The following is a 19,019-nucleotide window of genomic DNA, read 5'->3' on the forward strand; positions in this document are numbered from 1 at the left end:
TGGTACTGAAAAGGTAAGGTATTTAGCCAAACACATTTTAAAATGTAAGCAGGCCTAAATGTTGTACTGGGTCTTTTAAAAGAGATACCCAACCCCACCCCGTTACACATGTACACACACAACTTCATTTACTCTTTTTTATTTTATTGCTGTTGTCAGATGATTGTGTATTGCGGACCACTCGACCACCTGCAAGCAAAAGCAAAACCTCTTTCTTTGTCATTACCTCAATTTTGCTTCTCCTTGTCATTGGAGCCATTGTAGTCATCTGGAGAAAATCAAAATCCAAAAGACATGCTGCCAAGAAAGGTGGGTACGAGAAGCTGACAAATCACTCCAAAGTCCTTCCTTCTTACATGAGCAACTACCGTGAGACCACGAGCTATCAGGAAGATCAAGTGATTGAGTACAGAGATCGAGACTTTGAAGATGATGATGAAGAAGATGATATTGTATATATGGGCCAGGATGGCACAGTGTATCGTAAATTTAAATATGGACTTTTGGAGGACGATGAAGATGAGCTTGAATATGATGATGAAAGTTATTCATTTAGATAACTCTCTACTAACTTACAGATTTTCTGCTCTGCTGCCTTTCCTATTAAATTACAGCATTTTAGTTAAGTATGTTTAGTTACTTCTTTTCATGCTGATCTTAAGACTTTAGCTTACAATTACTGTGAGAGCAGAATGATTTCTAAAAACATTTTTTCCTGAAGCTTTACAGAAATTCTTGTTAGGCTTTTAAGGAACACTCCAGATGTAGGCTGGTGAGGAGATTACATTTATGTGCATTTGCATGGACGGCAAATCCTTTCCCAATGTGTATGTGTGCGCATCACAACAAACACAAACACCCATCCAAACTGTGCATACACAGTTTCTGCAAACTTTGCCACTCTCTACTAAAAATGTGCAGATATGAACAAGATAGTCTTATTTATCTATATGACAAATGTCACTGTGGTAGGGTGCCAGTAGTTTACTACATTGTGATTGTAGTTGTGTAGCAATCTGTAATAGCATATGCAAGTTTCCTGATTTTAGCCAGATTCTCTTTGCTGATATCATCTGGTACATCTGCACTGCTCAAAGCCAACACGTTTCTCCTTATAATCTTGGAACATACTTCCCAGTGAAACTGTGCATCTATAACATGATTTTTAAGACTTGCAATTGTAACTACTACAGGTAACTTCACTGCAGTCGCAGTTTGTATGAGGAAAAAAAAAACTAAAATATTTTATATATCAACCTCTGATTAATCTTTATTACAGTGTTTGTTAAATAATCATTTGTTGTACACACAGGCTTCTTGGTTTACTGCAAAGGGAAATATGGTCTATAAGCATAGACAAAATAGGTTTCCTTCTGTCTTTCATCTAACTTCTCAGCTACAAGAGATTTAAACTGTTTAGTCAAGCAACTTTTCCATTTCTGTTGTAAATGCCTCAAGGACGGTCAGACAATAGCAAAGGGGATAATTCGTACTTATTTAGAAATGTAATTTAAAGTAACACAGCAATGTGATTTATTTTTTTTTTTCAATCACTACAGAAATGTGATGCATTGTACTAGAGAAAAGGATGCTCTTCATGGCCCTTTACTGTGAAAGAATAAATTATTTGAACAAAACCATCTTGAAAATGCTGTTATTTGTCAAGTTTCTCTCTCTGAGCTCCTTTAGACTTCCAGTAAGAATCAGCTCCAGACCTGTAATTCAATTACTGTTAGTGTTTACAAATGAATTGTGCAAGAATACTTAATAATTGTGGATTGATATCTAAAAGGTATTTTTTGTAGAAGGTATTTCTAAAAACCCCAGGATCTTTCCATCTCTAAGTTCAAGGTTCTAAGGACAGGTCGATTGTCTCCACTTTGAATTTAATCTTTTAATCATTGCACCTTCAGTAAGAGAGAGGCATTCAAAGTCATGCCCTTCCACAAAAGCCCCCCAAAAAAGGACTTTTATTTATCAAAAGTTCTACAACAGTAAGGTACTTTAGAAAGATGCATCTTATTTGTCACTTGAAGTTAAGTTTTTCTCTGGAGAAATTCTGAAGAAAAAAAAAAAGGTAAAAAGTGAAAAATTAGATTGAAAGGTCACATTAAAAGAAAAACTTTGTTTAATCCTGCTCTCTAATCTTGTTTGGATTAACAATATGCTGCTATTATTAATGATTTATATAACACAATTGTAGGAATTTGCTTTGAATACCTGAACTTTCCCCACCACGTTTCAAAGGCTTAAACCTAACTACACCTGAGCAGTTCGAAATCACTCTGCTAGATATAGCAAGCATTTTTTGCACAGGATCTCAGTAACATCTCTATCATTTTTATGAGAAAAGTTTTATTTATTTAAAATTATCCTGAATGGTTAAAAATGCAAATAAACCACAAAGCCAGCTCTTTCTCCTATGTTCTCCTCCACCCACCAGAGTTTCTCTTGGAACATTTTTCTTACTAATATATTTCAAAACACAAAGCTGCTACAGGATGTTTTTCATCCAACTCTTCCCTATTTAATTTTCTTTTAATCCACCTCAATTCTGTTATCTTTGGTTAAATTTCTCTCTTTCTTGCTTCTCAAGCCTTCTTTCCTTCTCAAGGCCTTTGTTTTCTCTCTACCTTCTTCTTTGCCCTTCTCATTCATCCATGGAGTTTCTGAAGTCCTTCACTCTTCTCTGATTACTTGTATTTTATTTGCCTTTCTGCTAGGCAACTATTTCTCATTACTCTATCAGTAGTAAAGTTCTTTCCACAAGACCTTGTAAAAATCGTATCTCCTATATAGTTTTACAAGCCACTTACCCCTCATGTAATCCAGCAATTTGATTTCAAAGGAAGGTGTATGTTACCAGTGTTCTTTACCCACCCCCTTTCCACAGAGTACATGTAAATAGGAAAAAGTTTTCTCTTCCATGACTTCATCCTGATTTTTTGCTAGAATGGAAGTGAAGGCAAGTGGATTGGAGGAGTTCAAGTGTCTTAGGTCCCAAGACTCCTTCTCTACAGGCTATTCCCTGACCAGACTACATTTTCATGGTATACCACACATTTACTCCTGGGTCTTACATGACAATTGCACAACTGGCTGAGGACTCACACTGGAATTTTGAGCTAAAGATAGAAATGAAAACAAGAAACTCAATCACATAAGTAACTGTTAGAAGTTGGGTTGTGGTCAGGAGGCAGAATAGACCAGTACTAACTACAGATTTTTCATCTCCCCGTAACATCTTAATGTGTATGTGTAGTTTCAAGCCTGAACTTTGAGTAACAAGACGCTCCTGACGAGGAACAGACAAATATTCTAACAGTTTAAAAGCACTTCATTAATTACTTACCTACAAAAGCACTATGGGAAAGCAAGCCAACCACAAACCTCAGAAAAATTTTGCAGAAAAACATATTGAGCACTTGGATACTCTGATCCACCAAAAAAAAAAAAAATTCTCAGTCCTAGTAGAAGATAACCAATAAATACATAAAAGTCAGTACCCTAAGTTATGTAATTAATGATACAGTCTCTGCCATTGTCAGCAATGTTTGTAAGATCCTAGTCCATTAAAAAAAAAAGCAGAAAAAGCAGTGAGTAGGTCACAAGTCTATCCAAATACTCTCCTGGAGCAGTAGACAATGCATGTTTTCTAACCATCACACTATCAAGTACAACCTTGTGTTTCTTCTCCCTTCAGAAAAATACAAGCAAATCGGGGCGCAAAAAAAACAACAACAACAAAAACTATATAGACCACTTTTATTGGAAAATCATTCTGAAGGCAATTTGATATTTTTTAATCTCAAACTTCATTTCCAGAAAATGACTAGTAGAACAACTGAATGCTTTGAAATTACACTGCTCAGGTACTAAACAAAAACCTGAATGCAGGTGCTTAAGGATTTAACATTTAAATCCATGCCTCTGGTCAACACACGGAGCTGGTAGAACAGCATAACCCCTGACATATACCAAACTACAATGAAAACTCCCCTGCATCTAATCCAAAAAGCAATCCTTATGGCACACCCATACCACATTACATTCTTTTCTGATGGGAATGCAGGGATGTCACACAGAGGTTAAATAAAGGTCTACATACTAACAGCATAAAAGCATGAGAGGAACTCTTCCCCAAGAGACCAGAGACAGATTGATGTGTGTTAAGATAGAGGTTTCAACTGTAGCAATGGACTTTTGCCCTGACCCAGATGAATGTTTAAACAAGTGAACAAGAACGTAAGAAAAGGACTCAACTCTTTCCATCTGACTTCTAAAAGAACCAAGCAGTTTTAAATTTTGAAAGAAAGGATAAAGACAAATCTATTTTGAGGTTACAGCGTTCTGAGGACATACCTCCGTTAAGTCCTATATAAAGAACACAAAAAAAGAGGGGTTGTTTTCAGACACTTTATTTTAACTAGTTTGAATAATTTCTGAACACTTGTTCCCGTTGGTCTAACCTTTTAGGCAATCACGCTTACAAGGACTTACAGAGGACTATGAAACGTAACTGTGCTAGGCTTGGCACAGGAACACATCATAGGAGCCAAGTTTTTGTCAGAAGCCTCCTTAAACAGAAAAAATATTTAACAGCAATACTAGCAATAACCTTTATTATAAACCACAGCAGTGATTCTTACAGATTAGAAGTTGAATAAACTATTTCTAAGAATTGCTGGAGGCAAAATAAGAATTCAAAAAGCTATTTGCTCCATATAGTCCTTTAAAAACAGCTGTCTAAGGATACCAAAGTTATCAACATATCAAGGTATCAAAGACATCAAAGTAGTACAGTGTCTCTTGGGGCAAACTTTCGAAGTTCACCTACTGCAGTTTTGTGATTATTGTATTTAACCAGAGTTATGAGACACATCTTTAACTTCCCACCTCCTTCGGCTCAGTACAATTTATCAACACAGATGTGGCAAAAGAGCTTGCAAAAATTTCAGTAAATGAGAAATCACAAGTATCACTCTCTAGCGGGAACGCTACTAATGATACTTTCTAGCATTTGAATTAATTCATTGTATTCATCTGGAAAACTGTTTGACATTCTATGTTCACAACATTTGTGTAACAGTTATTGAAAATGCATGTTATTCAGATTAGTAATAATTTTAACACAATATTTACCTTTTATACCTTAAAATAAGTACATAAATATGATTTATTCATTTTCAATTAGTTTTAGACAAAGTCATACCGTATACATAGGGAATCTCTCAAAGTAAAAAGGATACCAGCTGAATACAGGCTTCATACCTGTTTCAAGGATCTCAAATTCCCAATTCAAAATATACAAGCTATACAAGAAGCCTGTATGATCAACTATTCCAGACTTTGCTCCCTTATTTTCTTCAAAACACAAAGGCATGGTCCGATTTAACAACTGCTAAGCCTGGGGTTTTTAGGCTGTTAGGACCTCAGACTGTTTAATGCCACAGTCATCCAAGTAAGACCATTATCTCACATGTACATTTGAAAAAACTTCTGATACTGACGTTCCCAGATTAGCAACTCAATTTCACAACAGGAATAGACTTCAGGAGGCAACAGTCAATTTAAAATGCAGGAAAAAAAAAAGGCTTTAAAAAAAAAAAGTATTTGAAGCTACAGAAATACTTGTATTGCTTGAACTCCAACAATTTCAGTGATCCTTATGTTTCACTTGGTGCTCGTGTATTACCTTATATATAAAAACTGCAAACATCTCAAACATAAATATTGTAGCAGCAAGCCTATAAGCAAGATGAACATTTTTCCCCCCTTGACACTGGAAGATGTTTAAGGAGCATAATGAAAGAGCTCTGCAGCACCTCTTTCAGTATATGCTAAAGAATATGCAGAAATGATTTGCATCACAATACAATCAATCAGAACATCTGTGATAAGCAGCATTACAAGGTTCTTAATTACATTCTTTTATTAATAGTACAGCGCTACAACATAAATTTAAATAGTTATTTGCACACAGTGGAAAAATATAACCCTTCATAAAGTTATACAGTACTGGAGATCATGTATTGAACAGGAATACAACATTTGATCTTAAATAATGCATGGATATATATATTCAACCAAATGAATGCAATTACATTTTCTCTAACATGAAGACAAATGTGCAAAGACTAGTTTACTAGTTCACTGTTAACATTCTTCATACTTTAAGTGAGAGCTGCGAGCAACTTAAGTTTCTCAAACCTTCCTTTTGGGACTGCTCTCTGAAAGCAAATGATGAAATGAATTTTGTACAGTAGCACTCATTAGCACTTACAGAATAGTGTTACTAAGACAACCAGCTTAAGGTACCAGGGTTTCCACCATAAACACAAAAAATCAGTGGCAAAAAAAATAAATTAAATAAAATTAAATAAAATTTAATTTTAAAAAATAATTTTAAATTTTAATTTTAATAATAATAATTTTAATTTTAAAATTTAATTTAAAAATTTGATTTTAATTAAATTAAAAAAAATAAATTAAATAAAAAATAAAAAGGCAGCTATGAGCTTAGCTGTAATACTACAGTGAAAAAAGATTTATTCTTTATGTTCTTGACAACACATTTCATTGATTAGCATGGCTACTATTTGCTCCTTCAGAAAGTAAAACGTAAAATAAGACCTTGGCATCGTTACGAACTCAAAAATATCTTCCTACATGTGGAAAAAAAATTCTCCCTCATCACATCTCTATTTTAAAGTGGAAAAAAAAACAACTATCACTTTCAAGACAATTCTTGTAGAGATTTCCAACATGCAATACAGTAAATCTATGTTGTTGTTTGTTCTTTTTTTTTTAAATAAAAAGCATTTCTGACAGCAGATTTTTATTTTTTTTTAACATTTTCCTCCTAAGAAGGTTAAAGTGCACTGAAAACGTCCAGGCAACAGCTAAGACAAAATTGTCAGTGTCTTTGGAGAGTTAAATTTATAAACAACCTTAGCAACATAGGCCAAAATGCTGCTTTGTTTATTGCAGTAAGTGCTTTTATGGAAATGATTCTTTCCTCCCTCAAGAGGTGTGTCCCTTCTACCTTGCCATCAGCAGGACTGATGAGCAATTCCTTTTAATGATGAAGCTTCTGCTTAAGTCCTACACAGCTATAAAGATTCCTTGACTTGCTCAAGGTCTTTTCCAAAATATCCCAGGATACTGGCTGAAATTTAAATACTATGAAGTGGAACTAGAACCCTGGCACGCTGACAGGGTTCTAGCAGAGACCTGCTAAGTCTACTTCATCCAAGCTCTCTGAAATGTTAGAATGAAATACAGGATCAAAGTAAGGTGGGACAAGGAAGAAATTCAGGAAGTTGTGCTAGAGAGTGGGGGAAGTAGATCTAGAAGCACAGGCTTCCAAATACAGTGGGCGCTTCAAAGTAAGTGTATGTGTTAACAGATTTTTTCCAAGTTACAACCAATTTTGACAACATACCCTGCACTTACTTGCTTGTACAAACATTTCAGAGTGGGAAAGGCCACCATGACTTGTAATAAATACTGAGTACCTACTGAAATGTTCATACAGTAGTCTACGAATCTCCAAAGACTTTCACTGATCTACAGTGAAAAGTTTGGATTATACCTGCACTTAGCAGAGAGGGTTGAAGGGACTTTCCTGTGCCTTACTTTCTAACCTCATCTTTTAAGCCCACCCTATTGCTGTCAGTATAATGAACCCAAGAACTCTCCTTATCTAAAGTAGCTACCAACAGCAACTAAAATGCAGTTGCCTTTGGTTCCCTTCCCTGCCTTAGAAATATTGTTAAACTGGTTCTTTAGCCTTTGAGCCTGAAACCTTTGACATAAATCAACTTTCTCCCTGTCATTCATTCTCTGAACTTTAGTGAAACACTTCCTCAGAAGAAAACTAAGCGTGTCATGCATTGCCACATGTACATTCAACTAGGCAGAAGCTTTTATTTGACATTCCAGTAACTCAGTAATAGAAAGACTTCCTCTATTTCAATTAAGGCTACAATAAATAATTTCAACTATGAAATATATAGCATATCAAAAAATAAGAGCAATTGTGAATCATTCTTGTTACTGTTATAGAATCAATGGCTTCAGGCACAAGAGGTCAACATTTGTCTCAATATTACATATTTCGAAGCTGCTAGCTAAAAGCCAGATACAAAGACATAAATTTGGGAAATAAATTTAGAGTAATATTCTTTATGTGAAAACTGACAATCTTCTTTGATGTTTTTAACTCTTCACACCTTAGAGTCAGTAGAGGTAATTAACTCTGGTCACGCTCCACATGGGCTAAGATCTCTAAATGACTTATAATAACGGGTTAACAATTTATCTATAAGGACCTACTACAATAGCCTTCTCCTTTTGCATGACTAGTTCAGTGACCATTCAACACAAGAAAACTTAAATCTTGTGTGGTTTTAGTGTTCAGGTCTGACCACAATCACCCAAACAGGCAGCTGTGGGCTAACCCCAATAGGCAGCTAAGCACCACACAGACACTCGCTCAGTTCCATCCACTGCTGTAAGCGCAAAGAGGAGGAGGAAAGGAGAAGCAAAAGCAAGAAAACTCATGGGTCGAGACAATTTAATAAGGAAAGAAGTGGAATAAGAAAAAGAAATGAAATGATGTGAAGTTAATCACTCACTGCCTCCCACAGGCAGGCCAACGTCCAGCCAGCACCCAAGCAAAAGATGGCTAACCTTCCTGAATCTCCACCCTCCCTCCATTTTATGGTAGAGCACAACACTGCATGGTATGCAATATCTCTTTGGTTAGTTTGCGTCATCTGACCGGTTGTGTCCCCTCCCGAATTCTTGCGCAGCCCCAGCGGATGCACTGAGGGGGCAGAGTGAGGAACAGAAGGCCTTGACACTGTGCAAACACTGTTCGGGAACAGATAAAACTTTAGGGCGTTAGGTCACAAATCAAAAACACAGCACAATACAAGCTGTTACAAAGAAAATTAACTTCATCCCAGGAAGACCTAGTACAGGTCTAAGTCATATATCAAATGATACATGGCCAGGCAAAGAAACGAGGTCCATGAGAGAAAAAAAAAAAGTTTTTCTCAGTGGTTTACTATTTTCCCTTCTAGCAGATGAAAGAAATCGTCTTTGAGTTTAAGATGTTCTGGTAAATCTAGTTGTCTTTTTGCCTCTTCAATGTCTTCCTTAATTGCTGAAATGAGTGCCTCTGGGGAAGGAAAAAAAAAAGACACATAATAACAATATTTAAAAGCTGATCTGGATTCTGAGTATAGAATAGCAAGTGAAAATAAGGCGCACCACAGAATACCAGAAAATAATCAGAGGCAATACATAATTACTACTACAAAGTAATAAAGGCAACATTATCTTTGTTTTTAAAATGCTTTGTTTTTAACTTTTTAACTTTTCAATACTCCAAGCACTACCCTTCCATTGTTTCAAGGCATTTTAGCAAAAAAGTCAACAGAATTTCACAAACCACTTTAAAAAGGAATGGACGTGCTAGACAAATGCTTTTATGACAGCCACATCACTTTAGAATTAAACCTCAGACAACTGGCAAGATCACACAGTTATCAGGCTCGAGTCAAATAGTCATTACACACACGTAAGTATTGATACAATTGCGGCTTTGTTCCTTAATTGAATTTGATTTGCTTTTTAAATTATATATATATTCAATGGATATATTAGCAGATTCAGCTTACAAAAAATATTTTACAGAAACGTTAAAGATTAAGACATAAAACAGCTGACTCTGAAGACAAGACAGAGAATGATGGTACAGTATTTTCAATATGCTAGAATACGACAAATAAAAGATTAGCTTAATAGAAACCTGTAATACTGACCTAAAGAGTTAAAGTTTTTTTCTGATCGAATATATCCAATAACGACTACACTGAGAATTTCTCCATAAAAGTCTTCTTTGAAATTATGGATAATGTGAGTTTCCTAAAAAAAAAAAATACGTTGACAATTATCATGGAGAATTGAGTTTTTCCCCTTGTTGCAAGGATGCTCATCTAACATCTTTAATTCAAATTCTCTCACACATCATCAGGAAAACTGAGATAGTCTAACACGTATAATGATTAAGAGGCTAGAGACTTTGATTATGTTAGGAGGGAGAGTTGTACTTTGTATAGCATTTAAGAAAACTTATTCACTTAGTAACAGAATGTTAAAAAACAACAAAAACATTCAGGAAAAACATTCCATCCCTTATCACAGAGGTAAGGCTTTGAAAGCCACATATCATAAACAACATTTAAATTTGATCATTAGACTAATGATTCCAAATAACTGTAATGAATTTGGTTGAAATTGTTTAAAGAAAGCTTTCACGGCTAGCTTTCAAAGGAACTGAATGTTAAAATTATAAAAGGAGTGAGGACAGTAAAGCAGAGACTCACATTGAAACAAAATTGCTTCCAAGAATTAGCAATTAAAAGCAAGTTCTGCAAGACTCAGGAAAAGCACAAGAACCTGACAAGAAGAACACAGATGGCATAGTTCAGGATTTTAATTCCATCCTGTTACTACTTTCGGACCTTGACTCTGTATATTAAGTCATAGCACATCTATGTCTTCTACCATTTAAGAGAAAGATTAACAAAAAACCACTACAAATTAAGATGACCCCAAATTTCTTATTTAAAATGTGAATGGATTGCAGAGGACAATATATTAGTATTTCCTAGCTCATTCTAAGATTCTCATAACCATTAAATTTGATACTGTATTTTAAACTTATGTTTATCTAGCTATGAAAACAATAAGCAACCACCACTTTGGAAATACAAATTCATTTCAGAAGAATTTAAGTAATGATGGAAGACACAACGTATAATAAATTTTATTTATCTACAGATGCATGCTCTCTGGTTACTGAGACTACTTGCTTTTCAGAATACAAATACATGAGATGGATACCAAATACATTTCTAACAGCAAACGGAATTTCTAAGGCTCGTTTATGGACCAAATTCTGCTCATCTTATTCAAAGTCAATGTCTGGTTCCCTTATTATAATCAAAGTACCACACAAAGCAAAATTCTTACCACTGATTTCTTAATATTCTTATAGAAAGGATTCCATCCTATGCTCAAAACCATTTTATGCACATCTCCATTTCCAACAGAGGCCCATCCATAGTATACACCAGTAGGGATATCGGATGGAAAGCTTTCGACTACTTGATCAGAAAAGTTAGCTGCAAAAATTTTAGAAAGTGTACATTTATGTGAGCATGACAGAATTCTCAAACACTTAAAAGCCAAGCTCCGCCAACATGCTACTTGCGAACAGAATACCAATGATGATTGTGATACAATGTGCCATTTGCAAATTATAAATGATAAAACAACTTCATAAAACGTAGTCCCTGTACCAATACCAGTCATTATATCTCCTATTTTATTGTTATATCCGTTCTACTCTACAGTTAAAATAAACTAAAATAGCCATTATGAAGGCATTTCACTATTAGAAATGTCACTGCTATTATATGGTCGAAGAGCAGATGAATCAAGTTATTTCTGCACTCTCAAGTGGCATCTTAGAATTATTTATGTGTAATTATTTTTCTAGTAAGTAACTTGTTTGCACAATTTTTATGATTTTAGTCACCTGTCAAAATTTTCTGGCTGCCTTTTAGGGTATCCACAATTGGGGTTTTTCTTAGAAAATTATGAATCTAATTTTTTTTTTTTTCCTGACTGAAGGGAATGAAACTAAGACTCTCCTCCCATCACAGCTGTCCCACTTAACTTCCTTCACGCTTAGCTACAGCTCTTCGTGCAAGGTTTCAAGCAGATTTTAAAGAGGTTTCAGCTAGTGAATTTCTGTCGTAGTTCACAAGCCGTAACAACTTCCCTCGCAAGCTCGGTGACACCAGCATCTCATACAGACAGAACAGAAAGGCCAGGTTTCTATTAACAGATTGATCTATTAACAGATGCCTGGGGCCCCCAGCCACCGAGGCCGCCACAGGAGGCGTTGTTTCGGGGTCTCGCTGCCCGTGGTCGCCTTTCAGCAAGTCCAAAAAAAAAAAAAAAAAGAGTTTAACAGAAGAGTAAACGTAAGGAACGAGGCTCTAAACAACGCAGAAAAGGGAGACGAGAGGAAAAATAAATAAATAAATAAAGGTGCCAGACGAAAAGCCCCGCGGCCCGCCGGCCCTCACCGGTGGGGACGCCCAGCTGGCGGGAGCCCCTGCCGAAGCCCCTCACCACCTCCCCGCGGCACGCGAACGGCAGCGGCCCCATGCCGGGACCGCCCGCGCCGCCGCCGCCGCCTCACCGAGGACGGCGCCACTGCTGAGCATGCTCAGAAGGCCGCCGAGCCGTTGGGCGGCCGTTGGGCGGCCGTTGGGCGGCCGTTGGGCACCGCCCCCCTGCGGCCTGACGGGGGGAAGTACCGCCCAGAAAGCGGGCTGCTGACGTGGGGGGGGCGTCTCTGCCCGGCCGGGTTTTGTACCCCAAAAATCAAACATCGGCGGCAGCCCCTGGAGGTGGTGCCTCGTCCGCCCTCCCACCTGAAAAGCTGCGCCGTGCGCTCCTCACCGGCGCTTGGAAACGAAATAGCGAGCGGTTCTTCCCTTGCAGTTCCGTTTTTACCCTTCTTTTTTTTTTTTTTTTTTTCTTTCAGAAAATCGCCTTGCGTCAGTATACGGCAGACGCCTGGGAAAATCTGTGGAAAAAAAAAAAAAAAAGATTTTTGTTACGTAATTACGACAAGCTGTTGCTGCTTATTAAAAGGAAATCATTTCTGCTCCTGTGATGCATCACCCTCCACTGTAGACATTTCCTCTTGGAAAATGCGTTAAGACAGATGCCCGTCCTGTGTTCACACCGCGCTCTGAACGCACAGGCCAACATTTCTCTGCTTTCATTTGCTGATTCCAGTTCCTCTTCATGTTGTAGGTTTGTTGCTAAACTGCTTTTATACGCTTAGCTGAATAACGTTATTTTCTTATCCAGGTGAAATAGATTGAATTGCTGGTGTTCTATTCAAAATAGCAGATGGAAGTGCATATTTCCCCTTCAGTACATAGCGGACAGCCTAAGCTTGTCTTTTTGTATCAGTGGTATGTATGCTAAATAGGTTCTGGACTTCTAGCAAGGCGGCTACAGTGCACACAACCACATTGATGTAAAAGTGCATGTGTATTTTGAAATATCACCAGAGTCCTTAAAGTGAATTCACAATTCATGCAGAGCACAGTTACTAGTTTTACCAGTTTTATATACCTAGTTACAAGAAAGTCTCCAGAGTTAGCTCGAAATCTGGTAGATGGCTTTTCCATGTAAAAAATCAGCTAAGTACTTATGACATGCCCATACCTAATGGCAGTCTAAGCAGCCTGTAAACAGTGCATTCTGATGATGGGGAACTCTCTTGACAAACTGGTTCTCTCACAAAACAAAACACTGAATGCATGCGTAGGCTCTGTAGGCACTAATTGCTTCATAGGATTAAGGCCAAAATTATTCTAAAAAACAATTCTACCTCAAATTTACCCATCTTCCTATTTTCTTTCCACTCATCCCAGTCCCCCACTGTGCATTTAATGTTAACATTTTAATTCATTACTTCAGTTTGAGTACCTTTGACTCACTTGCAGAATCATTGTTTATGTAACTGCAGCTGAAAAAAAAATAATAGTGGTAGTATATATAAAAGAAGGGAAATTGGAAGGAATAATACACTAGTGGTGCATACATTCTGTTCTGTCTGACAGCATGGAGAAGAAAATGTTACAAAAAGTTTTGTCTAGTGAATTTAGTAATGAAGGTATCTTGGGTATTAAGACCAAATCAAGAAGGTGTTATTTAGTTGCCTAACTAAGGGTGGACTATAACAGTTGACACTGTGACACTCTGGCCCACAGAATTTTTAGTTTATTTCAGATGTACAGCAAAATAAACATGTGAAGCAGATATGTTTATATTGTTCATGTTTTGTTTCTTCCAGGCAATAATGAATTGTAGCTTTGGTAATTGTCTGTATATAAGCAAATGTACACTTGTGTTCTTCTGTTTTCTTTTGTTATTTTAGTTTGTTTTGTTTTACGAATACAACTTTTCAGAACAAAACCTTATGTTCTTGTGATGTCCACAAGGTGCCATCCTCCGATCTTTTCTTTTTCAATATCTGCAGGTTTGGGCATACATTTTACAATGTTCACAATAGAACAGATCTTAAGAATAAGGTAAATATTTGCTTAAGAATCACATGGTTAGTAGTTTCTTGGAAGTATAACTGGTGACTTATATCTCATCCAGTCAAATAATTGTTATGTTAATAGTCTTTCTCAGAAGTGATGGGTCACTGTGATCCAGCTATAAATTATTAATCCTTGATGCATATTTTTCTTTTGATATAAATTGTACTTAGTTCAGATTGGAAGGTGGATTTTACATAAGCAGAATTTAATCACCTGTATTCAAATTTTAAGTATTTCTTCAAGAAGTACAGTTGAATTTTAGTCACAAATATGTTTCAAGAAAAGCAGTTCGATAGCTCATACCTGCAGTTAGAAGACTCAGGCACTATTTCACAGAGCTGAAAAAGAACTGCTTTGTACTGATAATGTATTTTTACAGCTATTGTCGCTAGTGAAAAGTCCCAAAGTATTTTTCTACTGTACATGTAACCATAGAAACCAGAATAAAGAAAAGAGAGCAGGTGTCATGTGTCATCAGTGCAGGCTTTCTTTTGTCCAGGAATAGGCTGCATGGCCCCTCACCTCTATTCTCTTCTCAGAAGATTGAAAAAGCCTCATTAATTTTCAAGCTGCAAGGTAGAAAGGTGCAGCACCTAAGCAACAGCATCAGAAAGAGAAGATGAAAATGGTGGTCCTGGAGACTGAGGAAGGAGGTAGCAAAGCATATGTCGGCAATATTTTTTCCTGCTTGTGTGTTATTATTCATTAACATCATTCTCTTCTTACCTTCCTTGAGCGTTACCTCAATTTGTCCAGAGGACCTTGAGCAGCATGCTGGAAAGACAAGGGCTGACCTTCCAGCCCTGTTCACACATTAAGCAATGACTGAACCACCAGGACAGGTTCTGTGAAAATTTCTCACTGTAGAAAGGACCTTGACGTTTATAATATTCCTGCCAATACGTCTTCCACACACATGCAGGGCACGTCTTACAGCACTGCCAGCTCTGTAAGGTGACCGTGCTGGGTGTCTTGCTGAAAACATGAGTAGACACTAATGAAACCTGCTAGAGTGACCCATGCTGGCCTATGCTGTGTGGGTGTGGATGTTATGACAGAGATAACTTTGCAACCTGTCAGAAGATGATAAATGTTTCTGGTTTTACATACACACACACACACACAAGGAAAAAAAAAAAAAAGGCCACCACAGCATGGGAGGGAGGAGGGTCCACTCCAAGGTCAGAATTTGTTCCTTCTGGTGCTGCTTGAAAGTGGGGTGCCCTGCATCTGTGGGGACATAAGGTTTACTCAATATTTTCCTCTTTTATATTATCTTATTAAAACAGCTATTTTATTAAGCCTTTTCTTGTGCTGTTCTTACTGAGATCCTGAAAGAGCTCTTCTTTGTCGCCTCCTGCAGCCAAGTGCAGAACAGCAACCATTTAGGACAATACTGGAAAATATTAGTCCATGTATGTTATTCATAGTTGACGTAATAGAATAGAACTCCCAGAGTTAAGGTATTCTATCATTTCTGTAATTACTTGGGAATAATGTAGAGAGTACTTTTATGAAGGTGGTGTACTGAGAGGTTGCCTAGAGGGACAAATTTTGCTAAAAAATAGCTGACTTCTTGAAAAGTATTTTACTGATCCCAGTAACCCTGCTATAAAAACAAGAATCCCACAAAGTCAGGCCAGGTACAGCAAAAGCACCACATAGTGAAAAATCAAAATTAACAAAAGTGCTGCCAATTTCAGAGAAAATTGACAAAATTTCACCATGTCACAAAAAAAAAAAAAAAAAGGCATGATGATATTCCAAGTTGAAAGCTTGATGACAAAGAAAGATCAAAATAAAGATGAGAGTCTAATTCTGTATGTTAAGAATGTTAATAATATCAAAATGAGCATCAGCTCCATCGTTTTACACTGTCATTAAAGCTATTTGGATATGCTGGGGGGAAAAAAAAAAAGTGTCGATACTGTTGCAGAAATAACAGACTACAAATTAGATCAGGTCAGAACAGATGTGGTTTATTACTATAGCTGTAGAAGGGAAAGAGCAGCAGCGTGACAGGCTGCTGTTGTGAACTCTGCCCAAATGAGGCGATTACGGAGTTCATACGCCTTTGGGTTATACAACACCTTCTTCACCAAAACTGTCAGATAAGCAGGGTATGGTAGATAACAACACTGACTGAAATCCCTCAGATAAGAAGGCTCGAGATAGTACATCCTTTAACAAATAATCAACTCATTTTATGAATAATCTGCTCCTTTGCTAATTAAATTGTGCTGACTGGCAAAACCACTATCTGCAAATGTTTCTTAACTACTTGGTGTTTCTTGACTAACCTTGTGAGTCCTGCAAAGGCCTGTGAGACGTTAAGTATTTTGCATTCACAATACTGGATTCTCTTTTCCTCCTTTCTGAAAGTAGCAATATCAGAGAATATTGCATGGAATTATATTATCTAGATACGTTATACCATCAAGCTGGAACTCTGCAACATCATCAAAAAGTAAATAGGAAGGTTAGAACCAGAATACTGGGTAAAAATATATGTGTTATTACTAAATCAAAGGTGCTGCTCATCTTGTAGAAGGTCACATGAGTTTAATTACTTATAATATAAAGAAAATATATGTTTATCTAATAAAATGCGAACACGAGGATATAACACAGTTTATTGTGAAATTATTCCTTTCTGCTATAACAACTAAACATCAAAATATCTTCAATTAAAGGAGACAGGAGAAATTAAACTGGAATTTAAATGGAAAAAAAAAGCTTTGAAACAGTCAGTAAATCATAGAAAATCAAATGAAAGGCTTGAGCATAGCATTGAAGAGACAAAGTCTGCAGTCTTTCAGAAGGAGCCTGCAATTAACTGGCAGTAATTTACCAGCTGTCCTGGTTGACTGGGAGGTCACAGTTAACTGGAGGCTGGTGAATGTTACTCCAATCTACAAGAAGGGCACAGAGGATGCAGGGAAGTACAGGCCTGTCAGTTTGACCTTAGTACCCAGGGAGGGTGGTGGAGCAGATTACCCTGAGTACCATCACATGGCACATACAAGACAACCAAGTGATCAGAAGCAGCCAGCATGACGAGCAGGTCCTGCCTGACAAACCTGGTCTACGATAAGATGACCCACATGGTAGATGATGGAAAGGCTGTTGCCGGGATTTTAGTGAACTGTTTGATGCTGTTTCCCACATTCTCCTGGAGAAACTGTCTGCCTGTGGCTTGGACAGGTGTACAGCTTGCTGGTGAAGAACTGGCTGGGCAAACAGGCTCAAAGAGTCACAGTGAATGGAGTTCAACCTAGCTGGCGAACAGCCACCAGTGGTGTGCCCCAAGACTGAATGGTGGGGCCAGTTGTGCTTAACATTTTTATCAATGGTCTGTACAAGGGGATTGAACACACCTTCAGTATGTTTGCAGACGATACCAAATTAGGTGGGACTTAGGAAGCTTTGTTAGCGTGTCAGGAAGAGCCTGACTGATTCCCCTCGTTGTTTAGATTTCCGTTCATGTTTAAAATGCAGGCTTTTCCAGGCCATACCAGAAGCATCTTTCATCGCTCTTGCTACAGATGCTGGCAAGAGAAGAAGTCATTCATTTCCCAGGCAGTCACTTTAATGCCAGACTTGCTTCTCATTTCTACAGTGCAATCATCAAGTCATGTTTTTTAACTGTGTCATAGTAGCAAAAATTAATCTAAGTGACACAATGAGAGAACCGTAATTTCCCAGTACGTGTTTTGTGGTTAACTTCAAGAGGTGAGATGTACTCAAAGTTGGTGAGGAGGTATGAACCAGGGTGGATGGAGGAAGAACAGCAAAAAGGGAAGAGGCCATCTGGATTTGTCAGATACTGCACCTAGGGAATTATCCTTCTCTCATCCTTTCATTTTGAATGAATGTCCTAATCTGTAGCTGATGAAGCTTAGAAGAAGTGACTTCAAAGCCTTTCACTAGACTGTATAAACAAAATGTATTTTTCATATCCTATAAGGAATATGACCAAAAAGGGCAGAACAGTGTTGACTGTATGACACAAGACGAATACAGATGACCAGGATAAGGAAAATAATCAGTAACCCAATCATTTCACTTCTGCTGAGTGCATCCAGCCCCTGACAGCAATCCTTCTCAGAAACAGTATGAAGCCAGCAAAGAGAGTAGGGTAGTATGTCTGACACTTGTATTATTTCAGCTCAGCGTCAATTCCATATATACATGTAATCACAGTTTTCCACCATTGAAATGATTTTTGAAATGCAAAATATTTTAAAAGTCCCAGGAAGTCTTAGGCACTTGAAGTTATGGTTAGAATGTCATCTGCTGCCTTAATACTTCATGAACCTGTAACTGGAATCTGATCTGACTGGAGGAAAACAGCTAAGAACCAACAATATTCCTTGAGATGTAACAGACAAGCTCTGCCCTTCCCACAGCCTCTTTCTCCAAAGTTTCCACCACCTCTGCCATCCCACAGGGAAGGTAACCTCTCTCATCATCTGAGAGTTTGATAAGAGGGAGGTAAGAAATAATATCTCTTTTTAATTATATACCAGTAGATCTTTGGAGACAGTTTTTATGTGCCGCAATCATAAAGACCAAACTTTGTTGCTATGAGATACTTGCTGGGCAAGACTCAGATGAAATCTCTCTGGCGTAGGTAGGTTTTACTGAGATCCCTGCCCAGGGGTTCTGGCAACTTTGGAGAAGTATGCCTAAAGAAGACAGACAGGGACAATTTTCTTAGAGAAAAATCACTCTCCTGAGCAAGTCAGGATAAGAACAGTTGCTGCTATTCATTCCAGCCTATTCTGGTCTCAGATCTACAGAACT

At 37.5% G+C, this 19,019-nt stretch overlaps 2 protein-coding genes across 2 annotated transcripts in view; one reads left to right on the forward strand and one right to left on the reverse strand.

The window, feature by feature from the left end:
* Positions 1 to 3,277, forward strand: part of LOC310889516 (proprotein convertase subtilisin/kexin type 5-like) — a 49,396-nt gene extending 46,119 nt beyond the window's left edge. The window contains exon 17 of the mRNA XM_083817085.1: positions 160 to 3,277. Within this exon, the coding sequence (XP_083673211.1) occupies positions 160 to 560 (401 nt within the window). The 3' untranslated portion in view covers positions 561 to 3,277. The remainder of the gene's footprint in view (positions 1 to 159) is intronic.
* A 1,328-nt stretch (positions 3,278 to 4,605) lies between these two features.
* Positions 4,606 to 12,448, reverse strand: LOC310889520 (riboflavin kinase-like). The gene is made up of 4 exons (XM_083817096.1): positions 12,171 to 12,448; positions 11,047 to 11,198; positions 9,834 to 9,936; positions 4,606 to 9,187 (listed from the first exon to the last, which is right to left on the reverse strand). The coding sequence occupies exons 1-4, from the start codon at positions 12,250 to 12,252 to the stop codon at positions 9,063 to 9,065; spliced, it is 462 nt and encodes a 153-aa protein (XP_083673222.1). The 5' UTR covers positions 12,253 to 12,448; the 3' UTR covers positions 4,606 to 9,062.
* Positions 12,449 to 19,019: the final 6,571 nt, after the last annotated feature.

Source organism: Anser anser (assembly GCF_964211835.1).
Source record: "Anser anser genome assembly, chromosome: Z".
Classification (NCBI taxonomy): Eukaryota; Metazoa; Chordata; class Aves; order Anseriformes; family Anatidae; genus Anser; species Anser anser.

Bases quoted from the DNA above. Each gene is read 5' to 3' on its own strand.
- LOC310889520 (XM_083817096.1), bottom strand. From the start codon at position 12,252: ATGGGGCCGCTGCCGTTCGCGTGCCGCGGGGAGGTGGTGAGGGGCTTC. The intron at 11,199-12,170 runs GTGAGGGCCGGC...AAATTTTTGCAG, and splicing joins CCAGCTGGGCGTCCCCACCG to CTAACTTTTCTGATCAAGTA. The intron at 9,937-11,046 runs GTAAGAATTTTG...TTTTTTTTTTAG, and splicing joins AGAATATTAAGAAATCAGTG to GAAACTCACATTATCCATAA.